The sequence below is a fragment of the Drosophila tropicalis genome, unplaced genomic scaffold, assembly GCF_018151085.1.
Source record: "Drosophila tropicalis isolate 14030-0801.00 unplaced genomic scaffold, ASM1815108v1 contig_878, whole genome shotgun sequence".
NCBI classification, from domain to species: domain Eukaryota; kingdom Metazoa; phylum Arthropoda; class Insecta; order Diptera; family Drosophilidae; genus Drosophila; species Drosophila tropicalis.
In genome coordinates, this window is record NW_027173374.1 from 330645 (window position 1) to 349787 (window position 19143).

Genomic DNA, 19143 nt, shown 5'->3' on the forward strand with positions numbered 1-19143 from the left:
AGGCAGTAGCCAAAACGCAAATTGTTGAAAGTTTGCACTAAAGTCGTTGATTTCATAGCTGAGAGGTGAGCTCAACTCGTTCAGAAAGTCTGCACAAAGTAGTTGACGTGAATCGAAGAGGGATCGCACAGGTTTTCAGGGGGTAGAGGTGAACTGAAAACCATGGAGCGGGCACGTAATTGAGTAAACTTGCTGCTGCTGCGGTGCAAATGCGAACGAATGAACCACTTGAAAGCAGCAACGGCAAATGTTTCGATATGCACCTATACATATACATACATAAGTATAGTCCAATGTAATAGTTCTCTATTTCTTTTTTTTTTTGTTGGATTCGTCTGGTTGCAGCCAAAAATTATAGGCAAAAGTTGCAAAAGTTGAACCTAACGGAACGCGACAATGAAAACTAACAATAATTCCAAATGCAGCATTTCATTTTCGTCCGAGCTCAACTGTTTTCCATTGGGGAATTGGAAGGCGGTGCTGGGAGTGCTAGGCGGAGGTGATATTGGGCCTATGGCAAACTGAAATCCTGGCCCCAAAACTCATACCCAAGAGAATTGCGAGCGCAGCAAATGCACTCAAACAGCCGGCATACTCCTGGGCATTTTAATTGTCTATTTCTGTGTGTCCGTCTAAAATTGTATACGACTTTATATGTATGTGTATCTGCAACTCCATCTGTATCTGTCTCTGTGTTTGTGTGTGTGTGTGTGTGTGTGTGTAGAGGCGTGTTAGCTCTCTGATTGTTTTCTTGCTGCTGCTGCAGCTGCTGATGCTACTGCTCTGTCTCTGTGTAGACTGTATGTGGGTGTAGTGTGTGTTTGTTATACAATGGTTTCGGTTAGGTTCAGTTGGATAAAATCCTTTTTTTCCTTTTTTTTTTTTTTTGTTCTTGTTTTTGTTGTTTTGTTTTGCTTTTTGTTGACGGTAGCTAGCACTAGGATCGCTTCAATTTATGACATTTTGACAGCAGTTGTTGCAGTTGAATCAGAAAGTTACTCTCCTGAGTAATCGTACAGCTTTTTCACTTACAAAACGCGCAATTTTGTGGATTGCATTGGAGGCAAGCACACACAGACACACACTCAGCAAAACACACCCATACATACATCGATTTGTACATACATTTGTCTAAATGGCATGACAGATTTGAATTGGAGTTTTGTCTTGGCTTTGGCAATTAAGCGAGATTAAATATTGCAAAAGGTTTTTTTTAGAGATTTTCCATTATTTATGATATGAAAAACTTGAAAATGAAAAACGAATTTATATTTTCCAATAAGACAAACATATTTTTGAGCAAGAGTTTAGTCTTGTTTTAGGTGTAAGAGAATTTTACAATAACCTTTCGCTAAACTAACGCGAGGCACACAGGATAAGTACAGTAGTTATAATGACAATCTTGCTCAATTTTAATGACGTTTTAAAACGATTCCATTTTAAAGTTGTCAAAAAGACAGTAAATTACCTTATAGAATACCTTATCTCATAAACTTCTGACCAATTCAAATGCTCTCGAATTGAAGCGTATTTAATATATGCCATGAGACTTTTGGCACTGAAGAGTTATTTTGACAGTAAGCCCAGAGGTCATCTCTAAATGCAATTTAATGTACAATAAATTTTTACAATTCCCCAAATACAGACTATCAGTGGCAAGTAAAAAGAGTGAGAGGGTGTTAAAAGAGAGTGACCTTTGCTTTATTCTCGTTAGTCTCAGAGCAACTTGGGCGTTTTAAGCCAACAGATAATAATATCAAACATACTTACACATCCTTTTTAGCTAGATACTTTTCCTCATACAAAGCTATAGGAAAAGAGAAAGAGTGAGTTAGCTATTAAGCATATTTGACTTGCCGTCAAAGTGAGCAAAAGACACACACACACACATACATACACAGATAGATATATATATATATATATGCTTGTCGTAGAATTCTGAAAGATGCTTAATGCCAGATTGTGGGTGTGTGTCTGTGTGTTTGTGTGAGTGTGTGTGTGTGATAATAATTCAACAAATTGTTGTTTAACAAGGAGAGACAGAACCGACCCACCGACAGTCACGCGGCAGTTAAAGTGGGACACACGCGAGATTGGGTGGGGGCTCTCGAACCACTCTCAAGTGTTTCGCCGTGTTAATCGCTTTATATGCAGCGTGTACTCGCTCGTTCTTGTATGTAGATGTCTTGTTTTAATGCAGCCACTGAGTGTACTTGAGTGTGTGACTGTGTGTGTTTGTGTATATATTTACTTGTTTGTGCGCATAACAACCTAGGGCAATATATACGCACATCTGCCAAAATATCTTACCTTCATTTCATGAAATGAAACAATTAGGACAAAAAGTTGCTTTGTGTCTGCTGCTTGTGTGTGTCTCTTGTTGGAGCCAAGGACCCCATTGCTTGCTTAATATTCCACCGACTTTACTTCCTGCGCTTCACCACCCCCAATTCCCTTCTGTTGCTCTCTTTCTTTGACTCGCCTGCTCTGTCTCATTCAGTGGGTTTTGGATATCCAACCCTTTTTTATAGCTTGACAAACATGTGTATGCCTGTAAACAAGAGTTTCGTATATATGTATGTATGTATGTATCTATATATGTGTGGGTATCTCTCTCTCTTTCTGCATGTGTGTGTGTGTGTGTGTGGTGTGCTCTTCTCTCTCTATCTATGTGTGCGTTTAATGACAAAATAATTAGAAAACTTTTTGTGTATTTTGTACATGGTGTAGAATCTTTTGCCGTAGTTGCTTTTTGCCTGTCTCTCTTCACTTGCCTTCACCTCCTGTCAATGTCACCGCCAATTTGCTACTCGGGCATCTTTCTCTTCATCCTTGTTTGCCAGTCTGCTTAGCTCGTACTGCTCGAGCCGCATACATTTGCAAATTGCCCTGTACAAGAACCTACATCAGAAGCAGCGGTCTAAGGTCTTTGACAATTACATTAGCAGCCAGGAGCGGCGACATTGACACCTGAGCAAATGACTACAGGAAAAAAAAAAAAAAAAAAAAATTAAGGAAGTTTTTAAAAATTTATACACTGTTGATATTTTCTTTCTGGGGCCAGAGTTTAAAGCCACAATGAGGGCATATTTTATTTAAGTTCTCTTAAATTGAAAAGTAATTTATTGTACTTAATGTTTGCATCTTAGATGAAACAACTCGTGGATCATTAAATGGCTAATTATCAATAAAATTTATATTGTGAACTAAAATAAAAATATTCCCTTACATATTGATTTTGGCTGAACATAATACCTATAATCACGCCAGTAATGGGCAAATTCCTCTTGCCTCTGACCCCACAACGGCTTCGTATTTCTGTCTATGCCTACGCCTTGATTAAATTTTCAGTTTGTAGCAAAACGTGGCTAAAAATATGAAAATTATTTTTACATTGTCCAAGGTCGTGCAGGAGAGAGAAGAATGGAAGGAAACAAAAAACGAAACACATTGGGATTAACGGAGAGAAATTAAGAGATAAGAGGCAGAAAAATTAAGAGAAGGAGAGGAAAAGCTGAGGATTAAGAAACCGTGCTATTTTGGGGTGAAACTTAAATCTCCTTGAAGTCAATGGATATATTTTACTTATTGGTTTTTAATTATCATTGGCTTTCATACAAAACCCAACTACCTGTGACTAATTCGTTAATATTCGAACGGTTATTATACGAAACCATTTTATTTGGACAACCACTTGAAACTCAGCCATTAAATGCTTGAACATATGGAGCACAGACTGAATGAAGCAATGATGGCTAGCATAAAATACCGAAACAAGTTTTCCAGACGCAGAGGCAAACAGAATGGTAGGTAAATATAATATACGCCGTGGCCAGACCGTGCCACTTTGCCGGGCTTTGCATTGACTATATAAAAGTAAGTATATATATATACTGTCTTGAACATATCGGTGCTGGTGCTGGCCCATGCTGCGTATGCGTAACGCAAGAGTTGCTCGTCACGAAACCAACGTCTGTGTGTGTGTGTGTGTGTGTGTGTGTATGTATGTGTAGGTGTTTTTATTGAAGTGCGTGGTGAAACACTTTAACTTGTTGTCCAAATAACAGCACGAAACTGAACAGACGACTACTGTTGGCCAAGAAAAACGTACTGACAAATCGATGTTAGCCACGGCAAGCCACAAAAATGCCAGAAGACGATTGTATCTACATAGAGAAAGTCGAAAAACAAATGCACTTAGATATTAAGACTGAAAACAGTAAACAAAGCACGCAAAAACTCTAAAGAAAAAGCGAATATTTAATGTTTAATATTTGCTTTGAATTTCGTTGTTATAATTAAAAAAATTTGCTACTTTTGTTATTAACTAAAAAGCCACGCATTTACATGGAATTTCACTTGAACTTGTTGAACTTAAATAATGGTCATTCAAATAGAAAGGAAACTGGCTAGATGAAAACTTTATAAATACAAAGATAATCAAATATATGATGTACCCAAAATGCAGAGAACCATAAAATGTTTTGCTTTTATAACAAGCACTGACCAATAAATGCTAAAGTGTTCTCCCCCTACTCCAGGCACACACTCACACACACAACAAGTATTTGCACTGGTCAAAAGTATAGCCAAAAAAAAAGGAAAAAACCAAGGGAAAAAGAGAAAACCAAAGGCAAACTTTGTTCTGAGAGCCACGTGTGGTGGTTGGTCGCTTTTTTGGGTCGCCAGGCTGAAGCTAGTTGATTTTCAACAGTTGAGTTGAGTTTATTTTGCTCCCACATCCAATTTTCCCTTGGCTCCTCTTTGGCTCTCTCTAACTCTGTCTTACTGTGTGTTGGCCAGGTGCGTTAGCCAGGCAGTCAGCCAGCTTCCAGTTACCTAGACAGCTCGGCATTGCATACATTTTTGCTGCGTGCCTGCTATGGCAGTTTATTTCTTGTTCTGTCTTCCATTCCTGGTTTTTTTTTTTTTTTTTTTCTTCTCATTCCTAGCCGGACTCAACTCAAGCGTAAAATGTTGATGAAGTAACCGCACATGTTTGCCGTTTGCTGTTACCGTACCGTACCGTACCGAAAACTCACCTCAAGTGAGTGTTTAGCTGCAAAAGTTTTCCTTCTATAGCTGGCAGCTTTGTTGTTGTAGTGGCAGTGTCTAAGCGCAAATTAGTTTGTATAACAGGAGCTTAACAATGGGGCCATGTTTATGGCCAAAAAGTTTGTGTTATGCATACAACAAATTCATGTAGAGTTGCCATTTTTATGCCACTTGTCCCCATATGCATATAAATAAAGCGATAAAAAAATCCCTTTTTCTCTCTCTCAAAAAAAAAAAAAAAAAAAAAATGGAAAGGAAAGCGAATACGAAACAAAAACTCTAGTAAAACAGCAAAAGTTTTTCCAACTAGAGCATGACATGATGCACGGCCACCTAGATGCACATGCACCGTTACAACAACAATTGCAAGAAGCATTTACAACAAACACAAAACACCAAAAAATATAAAATAAAATGAAACAGAAAGCACTAAAACAACTGGCAACAGGATTCAGATTCAGATTCAGTTCCAAGGACAATGTAACCATGTTAAACAACAATCAGAGTGGAAATACAAACCACTAGCTGGTAATTTTGCATGCAACGCTTAATGTTTGTGGCAAAAGTGGCGCTGATTTTGGGCAGACAACGTGGTTCTTTCGTCGTTGTGTTTCTCTCTGTGTGTGTGTGTGTGTGAGTGTGTCGCTAAAGTTTTTTTGCAAAGCCCTCGGCAATGGCAGCCAAATTAAACGAAATGTATACAAAATTTTTGCTGCAGCGGCAAGCGCGTTGGCGCAGTCTAAATTTGAGTGAGTGGCTGGCTGCCTGCCTCCCTGCAGAAAACAGAAAATGAGTGCTCTAGCGTGGGCAAAGCCAAGCCACGTCAAGAGGGAGTAAGAGGGGAAGAGGGCGTGAGGCGTGTGCCAACATTGAACAACAATGTGGCGGTTGCTCTACTCGTTGTCTAAAGTTTGAAGTGCGCATAATAAGCCAGGCAGGCGGTAAGAAGCCGCCGCACCAAGCCAAATTGGATACTGCAGATAGAGCCACGGCACCAACCCCAACCCCAATCCCAGCCATGGCCCCCCAAAAAAGTAGGCAACAGTTTGCAGCCCGGGGACTTAAAGTGCTCTTGACTTGGATGATGATGGCAAAGAGTGCAAGCGAGAGAGCCAAAAGGAGAAATTCTCAATGAGCCTGTCATTGTGTGAACCTTGTTGGCTTTTGAAAAGTGAAACTAATTTCCGTTCTTATGAAAAATCACATATATTTATATAGAAGGCATGTTAATCTGAGGTCGAAGATCAAAACTTAAATATTTAATTTCTCTAAGTTTTGTGACCATCTTTTAAAGTATTTGCTAAAGTAAACAGGCGTATCTGAAAATTTGTGCCATTAACTAATCAAATGTCATTTAATTAATCCGATTAAGTTGTGTGAGCTTACCCGACACGTTTGGAAAAACTAAGCTCATTAGAGATTAAGCTTAATGCAATTTGCTGTTGTGTGCAATGTTTTTTATTTGTAAATCATCTAAAAATGATTATATAATTTTACAATTATAATTACCGTTCTCCTTGTTTTCGTCTTTCTCATTCACAGACAATCGACAGAGTGGGCCAAGTGCAAGCCAGAAGAAGCTTAACTGAACAATGCAACAATTGGCGAAAAACGCACACCTCAATGCCTTCTCGTGGCGGCAGCGGCAACTGCATAAAAGTTATGCCCTGGGCAAAAACTGTACATGAAACAACTTAATTAGTAGTTCTACGAGTTCTTGAGCAAAAACCCTAAACAAAAAAAACCAAGAAACCAGAAGAAAGAAACGTTGAGTTTCGTGCCGAGAATCGGTGAGAGAAAAACCAAGTTCGGAGTTTTAAGAAATATTTGTTCATGCTGCTTCATTAGTGTGTGTGTGTGTGTGTGTGTCTGCGCGGAAAATGTTTAAGGCCAACAAAAACTGGAGCATCAGCATCAGCAGCAGCAACCACGGCCCGGGCAACCTTTGAGCTTCGGCCTCGGGAATAACTTTTGTTTTTACGTGAAATTGTGTATATGCATCCACTGTGTATATGTGCGTGTGTGTTTGTGTAAGTGAGAGTTGTTGGATTTTTTTAAGAAAATTAAATTGGAAACTACACCTGAAGCTGCAGCTGCAGCTGCAACTGAAAAGGCAATATATATAAATATATACCAAAGAAAATAAGAAGAAAGGAATACAAGCTGCATATAAATTATTATACTTTACACAATGGATTTGCTAAAATTGAAAGCTGCTAGCAGCAGCAGAGCAAAAAGGACTTCCAGAAAGCACGTAAACCTAATGACTTCATCCACCAGCTACGCCAACAATTCGTGTAATGGCAGACAAAGCTGCTGGCAACGTCAAGCCATCCTGCTATTCACATTGCTGGCACTCGCGACACACATCAACATGACTTCCGGTCAAATCGATTGGGACGACGACGATGATCCAGGTGAGTGACGAGTAACAAACTATGCACAAATCGTACATAACAAAAGCTGGCCACTTCACTATTGGTTCCATTGGGTTTCATCATCTCTCATTCCTCCCCTCCCCCCAAAAAAAAACATTTCGTGATTTGCATACCCATTGCAATTATTCGAGAGAATTTTCCGTTCCGTTCCGAGGATAGACAAAGTGAAAAGCCAAAAACAGACATCAACTTAAAACGTATTGCAATTGAGATTTGGCAATGTTTTTGTAATTAAGTTTAATTGCCATTGCGTATACGCCCGGGATGGCAGAAGCTGATGCCCGGATTCAAGTAACTCCTGCTGGCAATGCTACGATTTGTTGGCAGCGCTTCTGGTATGATGAGAGTATGAGGCTTTTAATTAATCGCAGATTTATGACTTGAGGTTGTATGTACGTGTATGTGAGTTTGCTTGGTAGGTGCACGCTCTGTCCGTGGCTATATAAATGGAATTTTAATTATTCAAAAGCTACAATTAAAATATTTAATGAATTCATAAGTCTGACAGTTTAATTGCAAGAGTTTCCCTGCTGCCCCTCCCCGCACATAAAGCAACTTTTGGAGCCACAAAACTTGAGGGGAATATATAAATAGATGAGGACAAGTTCAAAGCTTTTGCACAAAATCTACATGAAAATTGAGAAATGGGAGTGAATCACACAAATTTCTTTCAGATAAATCAAATTCTTGTTTGGAGCCTACAATAATTTTTCATCCGCACCCCTCCCCACCCTTACCACCTTAGAAAAAATGTTCAAACAGAAGATTAATTCATCTGAATACCAAAATTGGCAAAAAAAAAACAAGTCTCTCTTTTCAATAAAAAAATGTTTACCATTTGTGATTGAGACTTTTTCAATCGATTTTAATCGAAATATTACCCATACGCCACATTGTTCACTAAAAATTTTAGAGAAATTTTTGGAAAATACATAATTGAAAAATAGAAATTTCTACTTTTTGAATAGATGATGCTTTATTCTATATACATCAAGTACATTCAATGGCCTTGCTCCCTGCTATTCATTTATAGATCCAAAATGAAAGTCTTTTGTTGTATTGTGCTAGGTTAGGGGTAGAAAAATCATACGCTTTCTTCCGCTTTCACTCCCCCAGCCGTCGTTTGTGTGTCTCATTTATCGATTTTCATCCATTGTGGTGGCCGCCCTCCTTCTGTGTGTGTGTCGAACGCTTTTAAGCTAACGATGCAAACTGAAAATGTTGACAACAAACATTTTTCAAGCTGTGCGTTGTCCTTGCAGCAAGGTAGAGGTAGCCCCCGACTTGAACAAATATGTACTTACATCGTTTTGCTTTGGGTGGCCCGCACCTTTCTGCCTTTCTACCTCCATCCATCTAGCCACCATTCATGCGTGTGTCTGCCCGTGTGTGTATGTGTGTGTACATATATGTATATGCGGCCTCTTTGCTCGGAGATAGAAACAGAGCAAAGTAGACAGCCCGCTGTGATTCCATTTGGCTTGCCGTGCGTTTAAGCACATGCATACACGCATCACACACACACTCACTTACACACACAGTGAAAACTTTTTACAGTTGAGAAATATGGTTTTGCATAAAATTTCGAATAAATGTTAGCCAAGATAAGCAGTTGTGTTTGCTTCCTTTTACCTTGCTTTAAAGCGTCGCGCCTTTTTGTATCCCACTAAACGTGGGATGCTGAAGCAGAAAATTATAAAATTAAGCAAACGGAAAGAAGAGAATGGAGGGCCAGGGTTTGGCAGCAACAAATAAAAATGCCACAAATTTGCTAGGTTCGGCTTGGGGATGTAGGAGCTGAATTTGCCATAAACAACTGACGCTCTGTAAAATTATGAAATCATAAAAATTTTTTTACGATTACATAAAAAAACAAAAAATAGAAAACAAAAAAAAATATTGTAAAAATGTGGGCGTCTCCTTACAATGTAATTTTGTTTCCCTTATATGCGTTTGCCCAGACACAAGTCTATTGAGAGAGGGATATAATAGTCTACCTTACTCTGTCCTGGTCTGTTTTGGACCCGGCTCTTTCTGTCTCTCTCAGTGGTTGTGGCAATTGCGTGATAATATAAAATTCAACTTTAGACATATGACTTCATTATTTATCAAACTGCCGAGCTTTGAATGAGCGTCAAAAAAACAAAGGGGGATAGAGTGTAGTTTGCCTCGCATAGTTTAGCCCCACCTAACCCGGGATTGACCTATCGTGGTGCTTTGGCCCTACAAACCCATTGCCATATATTCAAATTACATATGACCGGGCTATGCGAAAAGCCACATTTGAACAATTTCATTAGAAATGTGACACACTAAAATACACACAAACACACACGCATACAAAGAGAGAGAGAGAGAGAAAAACGAGTGTAACTACACATATGTGAGACGACTCTTTTTGGTTATTCCATTTGAACTGAACTCTGTGGCTTTAACCCTTATTAGCCTTTGACTTTGTCGTTGCCGTTGCCTTTGCCTTCCCACTCTCAATCTAAACCATATTTCATGTTGTTTTCATTTGTTTTGATTAGCAAATGAATGCCATACGTCGCGGCAGTCAAAGTCAAGAGAATGTTGCCGGGAATGTTAGCTAACAAATTATAACGTGACTCAAGCAGGGCAGTAAAATTTGAGTATTTTTATCCACACAGGAAGACAGTGAAAGAAGGTAAGGGAAAGAGAGACAGTGCGTGTTTCACTTGCCACGCAATCTGAACTGTGAATTGGCAACTCACACACATATACACACACACACACACCCACATGCAGTAAACACAACAACAACAACGACAGCAGAGAGAGGCAGAGAGGCTATATGTATAAAAATTTTAATTTATGCCGTGTTGAGTGCGTTATGCCCCAGTTCCTGGCAAGTGTGCCTACTTTAGAGCTCCTCCGCAGTGTTTTTTCTGCAGATAGCATAGCCGTCGCCTTGCCAGACCCAGACACATACACACACCCCTTGGAGGACCACCTTCTTTAACTCCCTTTTGAAAAACCTAAAATCGGCACTTCAGGCGCGCATTCTATAGCTCATTTGGTTGTCGTTCGCCTTCTTAGGCCACTTCCATGTGGCAAAAGGCAAAATGTTGGATTTACTTTAGACACGCGATATTTTTCTAGTCGGTCTGCTGATATGCGACCATATGGAAGACTCGCAAAATATGTAAAAAATTATAATTCATATTACATATTTGATGAAACACATTCAATCATTTGCCTAGGCCCTACTTGCCCCGTCTCTGTCAAAAGGTCTTGACACAAACGTTAGCAGCTATGGTTGTTGTTGTTGTTCCTCCTGCTCCTGCCACAACCCAATAATTACGCATTTTCGTATTTTGCGCTATGTGGTTATTTTTTAATGATAAATGACCTGGCCCAAAGTGTTGGTAATTTTTCGCAGCTTATGCCGAAAATTTCACTTGAGGCGTGTTTATACATTAAGCTCCCAATGTGAGAAAAAGAAGCACACTGAGCGAGGCGGAGAGGGATGTATGTAGAAAGGAAAGAGGGTGAAGCGAGTTACTAATTTTGGTGTCAAAAATACTTAGCATATACCCAAGAGTCGTATGTGTTTGTGTGTGTGAGGCAACGACAATGGAGTCGATGTCGCACATATGTATGTATGAAGAAAAACAAGATGCCAACGAATATTCCGGGTGAAGGGTGTCAAGCAACTTGTTTTGCCGCAATTTGTCATTTGTCAGAATTTAATGCACTTAATAATTAGCCAACTCTCATATATGCTTATTCACATTCATGGATGTACGTATATACATATATTTATAGACGCATTATGTGTGGAATTTGCCCCGTGCCCCGAACTCATGAACTGCTTAAACAAGATCGGCAGGCTCGAGGGAAATCAATAAATAATTAATTACTCGGGGCACACTATGTGATTCAGAGTGTGTGTGTGTGTATTAGACCCAAATGAAGCCATTGGGGATCAAAATGTATTTTAAGCATTTGCATTTTAAGCTGATTTAAATCTGCTTTTATTTTTACTAATTATGCAAATGGTATCTAGTTCAAAAAGTTGACAAGGGCAAATTTTCATTTACTTATACATATAAAACACATAATAATGTATGGAAAAACTAAAAACTGGCATAATTTTAAATCATTTGCTGACAAACTAATTGAAAAGAAAGATGATATTAAATTATGTGTGAAGTCGAATCTATATTTTAAGAAGGAAACTTTGTGATTCTCTAAATATTTTCAAACTGAAGAAATGACTCACATGTTTGACAATACGAAGACAATTTAGAAATACATAAAAAATAAATTCTATTGTAGCTACAATATAGTAACCATAAATCAATCATAAAATCAGATTCGTGACGCTATTCCAGACCGTTGACAATATCAAAATAGTATATACATCGATTTAAAAGCCTTAAATTCTGCAAACGAACAACCCAAAATGGCCGCAATTTCCCTTTGACAAAAGAAAAATCATTTCAAATGTCATGTAACAAGAGGAAGCCGCAAAAAGAAAAAAAGGAACAACAAAAAACCGACAAAAAAGCAGAAGAGAAAAAAAAAAACTGAAAAGAAAGACCCAAAACGCTTGTTGGAGAACGACACGCGAAATCCTAGACCTTTCTCTGCTCCTGTCGCAGCAGACACACTAAAACTGTTCTCTTTTGTGAAACGTATAAATTTTCTATTGATTTATGCCAAGTTCGCATGCCATTTTTTCCGTTTTGCATAATTTCTGCTGTTGGCCAAATTGCACTCAGCACACACACACACACACACACACACACATAGACAGGACCACCAAAGGACAGGCCAAAAACAGACACAGATACAAAAATAGAGAATGGTGGAGAACTGACAGAGCGGCCACGATGAGGACAGCTAAATCAAACACAATTGTTACGATTCCGACTGTCTTTTCGCGGTCGTGGCCCGCGGACTCTCTACAACTACTTTGTGCTCTCTCTCTCTATCTCTTTCTCTTTCGTTCCGTACTGCGGCATTTACAATTGCAGCTACAACACTAACAGCAGCTGCAGCACCATAACCATCACTATCTCCTAGTACCAGCACCAGGAGGAGTGGCATGAATTGTGTTGATGGAGTTATCCATTTATACTCGCATTTGCATAGAACGAGCAGCATGCGACGTCTGTGATTGCTGCTGGGGCGAGACGCTGCCGACACATGACATGGAAAAATGAAAAGGAAACCTATCGTATAGTCAGTGTCTAACCCAGACTAAGACTCAGTCTCGGTCCCAGTTCCATTCTCCAAGTCCCTGAGCAGCATGAACAAATGGTCAAACAGTTGCTACAGCAACTTGACAGCAAAAGAAAAAAAAAACCAACTAGAAGAAAAATCCACAAAAAAAAAAAGAAGAAAATTGAAGTAACTACCTCTCAGTTGCAGCTGTAGCTGTTGCAGTGGCAGTTGCATAGAGAAAACGGTCTACTGTCAGAGGTTGCAGCGGAAATGCGACTGTGACATTTTCTATATACATACATATATCACATGTAAATATGATGACATTGCCTGCCTTCTGACTGCCGCCAGTATGCATCCTCTGGGAATGCCTGGGAATGCCAAAAATGTGACTCTGCTTAGCTTTTGACTAGTTGGGACAATTGCCAGAGACCAACAACCATGATGGTGCTCCCTTGGTCATACTTTGTTTGTGCCACGCTCAGTTAAAAGTCAAAACCATGTTGCACATTCATCATTTAGAGTAAACAATTTTTGATTAATCGCCAAGAGTACTAAACCCGGACTTGACTAGAAGCAGCGAGCGTTCTTGCTGTTGCTGTTCCTGCTGTTGGCGTGCACTTTTGTGCAACATTTTTCCAATTGCTGCCAACACAAAAACAGAAAAACAAAAAAGCAAAAAAAAAAAAAAAGCAACAGAAATATAAAACTGCCAGCGAACTCTTTAGCACGTACGAGAAAAACAGTCCCCAAACTGAAAGACAGGGTAAGAGAGACAGAGAGAGCAAGCGCGAGGGAGACAAGAAGTGTTTCGGGGGCACTCGCCTCAACACATGTATACAATTTGTTGTTGCAGCTGAGCCTCAGAGCTTGACTTGCTTTGCTTTTGCTTTTGGTGACCAACTGCCATGTTGGAAATTTGTAACATGATTGCATGACCATCACACCACTCACACACACACAGACACACTGGCGGGACACCCCAAAAAACACAACCGAGCGGCATCCATTTGACTTTTGCATATTTGACTTTGGCCATTTTCAAAATGCTGCGTGTTTCTACCCTGTAGCCATTAAATAGAAGAGTATATTAAGAGCTACAAGACAGAAAACTTTGTTTCTATTTGTATTTGTATCTAAAAAGTATGCTAAGAAAAAAAGCAACTTTCATTATATTGCTCATTTAAATGGTCTAGGGTATTTGCTGGTTGGGAAAACTTTTATTTCTCTCCACTGACGACGGCAAGTAGTCAATAGCAATAGCAATGGTAATGGCAATGGCAAATTTGTGCCGTCAACCGTTGTTAAGCTCGCAACTTATCAAACTCATCACACAGTTGTGACCCAGGGCCACTTAATGTGGGTTTCTTTTGTGAATTTCGATACATATTAAACGGGTTATGCCACAAAAGGATTACAACACTTTTGCCTTTTTCTTACCAAAAAAGCATATCATTATGGTTAAACAATTTTTTTTTTCTCACTCATTCTCTCTCTCCCTCCCTATATATCTATCCTATTCTCACTCTTTGGCATTTGGCCGGTAGCTTTTTGACAACTTTATTAGGTTTTCGGCTTGGACTTTTGGATATAGAACCTAAAAATGGGGTCCGACATCGACGGAAAGGCGTGCGAAAAATTCTAAACAAATAAATAAAGGCAAAAACTTGTGTTGCAAAAGGGCAGTCGAGAGAAATTGCTATGCGGCATGCGTCAGCGTCAAAAACTATTTTATAGCTGCTTCGTGTTGTCGTCACGGTCCTACCGGGTGGAGTAAAAAAGGCTAACGAGGCTGCAGAGGCAGGAGAGCCAAGGCTGAGAAAGTATAAACAGGATAGGGGAGCAGATGATGGTGGGGAAGCGTATGAAGGGGGGAATTATAAGGAAAAGAAGGGGCAATAATGAGAATGGGGAGAGCTTGAAATGCTTGTAAGGCGAATAAGTCAACTCAGCAAAATGTGTCAAAAATGAGCAATTTATTTAATTTTTAGCACACACACACACACGTACACCCTAACACCCACACAATCTTGTGGATGTGTGTGTGTGTGTGTGTGTGTTTGTAGTAAAGTAATTTTCATACTTTTGTTTTTTTCCTCCGATTTGACTTGATGCTATTTAAGCGCAAAACTTTTAAGTTGTTTTACAAAAGTTTGCCAGCAACATAAATTGGATTAAACCAAAAAGATGGCACCAGCGCGGCCATAAGGCCGAGACAAACACGAGGCAACAACAGCAACCAGAGACACAACCCCAAGCAATGCCCCAAACTTGACAACTTAGTTTTGTTGATGTTGTTTTTGTTTTTGTTGTTGCTGCTGCTGCTAGCAAAGGGCTGCAAAATGTTTTTTTAATGCTCACAAATCTAAACGAACTGAAAATCGAGAAATTGCACGTGGCAGCTTTTTAGAAAACTTAACTTACCCTGTGCTGTGATGTGCTGTCCTGTAAAGTCCTATTCTTTTATCCCAATGCTGGTCGAGGGTCAACTCATTAGCCAAATGAAGCCAAAAACTAAACGTATGTTTGGACAAAGTATTGCCAAAAACTTTTCAATAGTCAACAGAGTTTGGTAGGGATTTTCGGATGCTATTCAAGTGGTAGAGTGAGGACTTTTGTATGTGTGTGTATGTATGTACTTCGATCGGAAAATCGAAATGGCGGTAGCTGGAGGGGGTTGTGGCCTCTGGTAAAAAACTTTTCACCCGCTTCCCCATGCCTCTAAACCCCCGGGAAAAAACCATAAATGTCAAAGTCAGCCAAAAGTTTGCATAGTTTTTGACTTTCAGCAGCAACGACAGGCCTCATTTTACCCTCCCCACCCTTGCTTCTTCAACCAAAGAGTTTCTTATTCCTTGTTATTGCTGGGACCCATGTGGTTGACATATTTGCTGGGGGATTATTAATTGAAACAAGTTAATTTGCACAAAATAGAACTGGTCGGAAGGCCAGCCGGCCGGCCTCCTGGATAGCAGCCACACAAGAGCCAGGAAAAGAGCGAGAGAAAGATAACTTGAACCAGCCAAAAGCCGACAGTGTCAAAGTAGAGTTTGCCAAAGGCTAGCAAAAGACTCTTTTAGCCACGCCCATGCACATCCTTCTGAAATGTGGGCATGGTGAGAGGCCAGGCCCAGACATGCTAACAAGAACAAGCTGAACAAAAACGACAAACAAAATGTTGGCAAAAAGTTATTAAGAGTCATCATGTTCTGTTTTGTCTCAAGGATAAACTTTTCATATGCTTTTTGAATTAAATACTGGCATTTTTTTCTATCAGATATACATATATAGACACATACGTGTGTGTGTGTTTTTATTTGGCATGTGCATATCTAGTTTGGATAAACTTCGTATGTTTGCGTACAAAAACAAGATATAATTAGCATTTAAAGTCAAGTTTTTTGGGCTTAACTTAATCTAGAAGCAGTCCTAAACTCTTAAGAGGTCGTCCATACATATGTACATAAAGTAATCGGACTAGTGACTAGACTCTGGTCAATCAATTTCTCTTTGACTTTGCATTTTAAATATTCTGAAACTTGTTTTTGCTAATATTTGATGAGAAACTTTACTGACAACTCACCAATGGGAATAAGAAAATATTAGATATAATTTATGAGCAATCTTCAGGAAAAATAAATGGACAGTTCCTTGTCCAAGAATTTGGTTTGTTTTATATACTACACCCAAGGATATTTCTTTTATTGACGTTAGTAAATATAAAAAATTTTATAGTTATTGTAATTTTGGAGCTTCCAGTTGTTTGTTTTATAATATATTATTATTATGTTATTCTTTACGCTATATTTTAGTTTATTTTTTTGGGATTTTCAATCAGGTGAATGTGGAAAATGGGTAAGAAAAGGTGCTGAGACAGAGAGCCAAGCATTTGAATATGAAAATGCTGTATCTGACCAATTTTACTATATATATTTTCTGCCAGAGTATAAAAAGTAAATCTATAAAAAAAAAAGAAATAAAAAATCTGATTTCATGTTAGTTAACATTATATTTTCTGTTGTACTACCACTAAAGGATTAATCACAGACTAAATAATGCATAAAATTTACCATCACCATCGTATGCCTCAATTCCATTTCATTTTTCATGGCTCTGCAGCATAATTTTGAAGCCGCATCCAATATGAAGTTATTGTTATAGTTAGGGCTCATTATTTATGCCTCAAGTTATGCAGCTAACAGCACATAAACTGCAGCAGTAGAACAGCAATCTCACCCCGCCCCACCATGGCCCTATCCGCGCAAATAATTTTCCACCATCTTAGCCAACTGACTGGTTGTCTGGCTGGCTGAATGTTTGTTGTAAATAAGCACTAAACCTTACCACGGCTGTCTGTTTTTGTACATCTTCCCCAACCTCGTTCCCTAACAGAGTGGGGGCAGGGAGTTTAGTTGCCTATGCCAAGGCGCAAATGTTTTGCGGAATGTGCTCGAGTCATAAATTTTACACTACCCAGATGGCATACCTTCCTCTCCCCATTCCACCTCCACCACCTCCATCTCCACCAAGCCATTGACTTGCATTGAATGTTTTTGTCTATGTTCTTGGCATTTAGGTTTTTTTTATTTTACCAACCCCTCAATTTTTTAGCTTTCTTTATTTTGCCAGCAAGCGCAGCCCTCGGGCAAAGGAATCTGAAACGTCCTTACTTCCATCACTATATAAACAGTGCAGACAGAGAGCCGTAAGCATTTCGCTTTTATAGTTTATCGATGCCGAATGGTAAAAACTGTAAACGTATTGACGTTAAAAATATTTAAGCAACCGAAAGAACTGAATGGAAGGAAAAAACCATATTCCATCAAAAGCTTCATCCTGATCAGGCAAAATTATTTATTTATTTGTAGCTACTGTTTGTACTTCATCAGTCAGCTCATAATGCTTGTGATAATCATGCTTAAGGGTCTTGAATTTTTAAATTAAACTCTTCCAGGCTAGTTCGAGAACCTAGAAACTCTCTCACATATGTACGTTTGGACAAGTGCTGAACTCGTGTTCTGACCATGTACAAAACACTCGAACAGAAAGTTGCATATGTGAACTGAAAATTTTCCAACTAATCGGATTCTAATGGCAAAATAATTATCAGAAGACTGCAGAGTGCCACTCAAATACTCACACAGAAGCCAAACACACATATATACACACACACACACAGACACGACGTTGCATTCATAAATTTTGGAATGCCATTAGTTTTACATTTGTGGTTTGTGCTGAGGATAACCGCAAAGTGAAAAGCCGCAAATTTTCAAGTCATACGGAAATGAATGCCGACTGGACGGCAGAGTAAAGTGAAATGAGAGAAACTATGTTAGTCGATTGGTTTGGGTCTAACAAAGTTGCAGAGACAGTTCCATATACTTACATAAACATAGATATATGTACATATGTATGTATACACAGGATGTAGATAGAGAGATATAGTGGCAATGACAGAGACTGAGGCAGAGACTCTAACCAAAATGTGGTGAGATTGGTTAGCCCAGCATGTTATGTTTGTTCATGTGTTTGTGTCATTTCAATCACAGTTTTCAATTAATGTAACATCGCCGCATGACATACGGATTAAAAGGTGGAGGGTTGATGAGAAATCTGTTTTTGGGAATTAATGAAAAATGTTTCCCAAAAATGCTAAGCTCATTTTATGCACACAACACATATTGCCAATTAAATACAGTACTAGGCAAATAAAACTGGAACAAACAATAACAATAACTGCAATCAAGCATTCAATAAACCAACTGACCGACCGACGGACTGACCAACCAACCAATCAATGTATCTGCTTCTCCTCCCTCCCCCCTTGGAAAAACCAAGCAAACAGTAGGATGTCCCAGCTGGGCCCATTGACCAGCAGCTTTCTCAGAATTTGAATAATATTCAATTCAATGTTGAAAACCGCTACATAAATTCAAACATTTGCATTACGACCGAGCTTGGTTGCCATTGCAAATAATGCGGCCAGGCCGCATGGTGAATGAACTTTGACAATTTGCTTGTTGTATTCCGCATTTGGCATTGTTTCTTTAACCCGCCAATTTAATCAGACTCAATTTGTTTGAATGCCAAACTCTTTTATGGTTCTTGTAGATATTTCTAATTGAATTTGTGTTTAAAATATTCAAGTATTTTACTTATGAATATATTATTTTCGAGCAATTAAATTTTGAATAGCAAATTAAACATTTAGTTACTAAAAGATTTGCGTTAAATGGATTTTAAATTGAAAAAGGAGACAATTCACCTTATGAATGGTTCTGATTCTTATTTAAAATTATATAATATTCAGCTTCTTATTACAAATATTTATTAAATATTTATGAAATAAATCTCAATACTCTCTGCAAAAGAAGTAAAGAATATTTATTTAACACATTTTTCTAAATGAGGGGTTTTTTTTTTCTCCAATTATTAGATTTTCTTGATTCGATAC

At 38.8% G+C, this 19143-nt stretch overlaps 1 protein-coding gene across 1 annotated transcript in view; it reads left to right on the forward strand.

Moving 5' to 3' along the window:
* The window catches only part of side-III (sidestep III), a 93312-nt gene that overhangs the window by 12640 nt on the left and 61529 nt on the right, over positions 1–19143 (forward strand). The window contains exon 2 of the mRNA XM_068301178.1: positions 6598–7472. Coding sequence (XP_068157279.1) covers positions 7247–7472 — 226 coding nt within the window. The 5' untranslated portion in view covers positions 6598–7246. The remainder of the gene's footprint in view (positions 1–6597; positions 7473–19143) is intronic.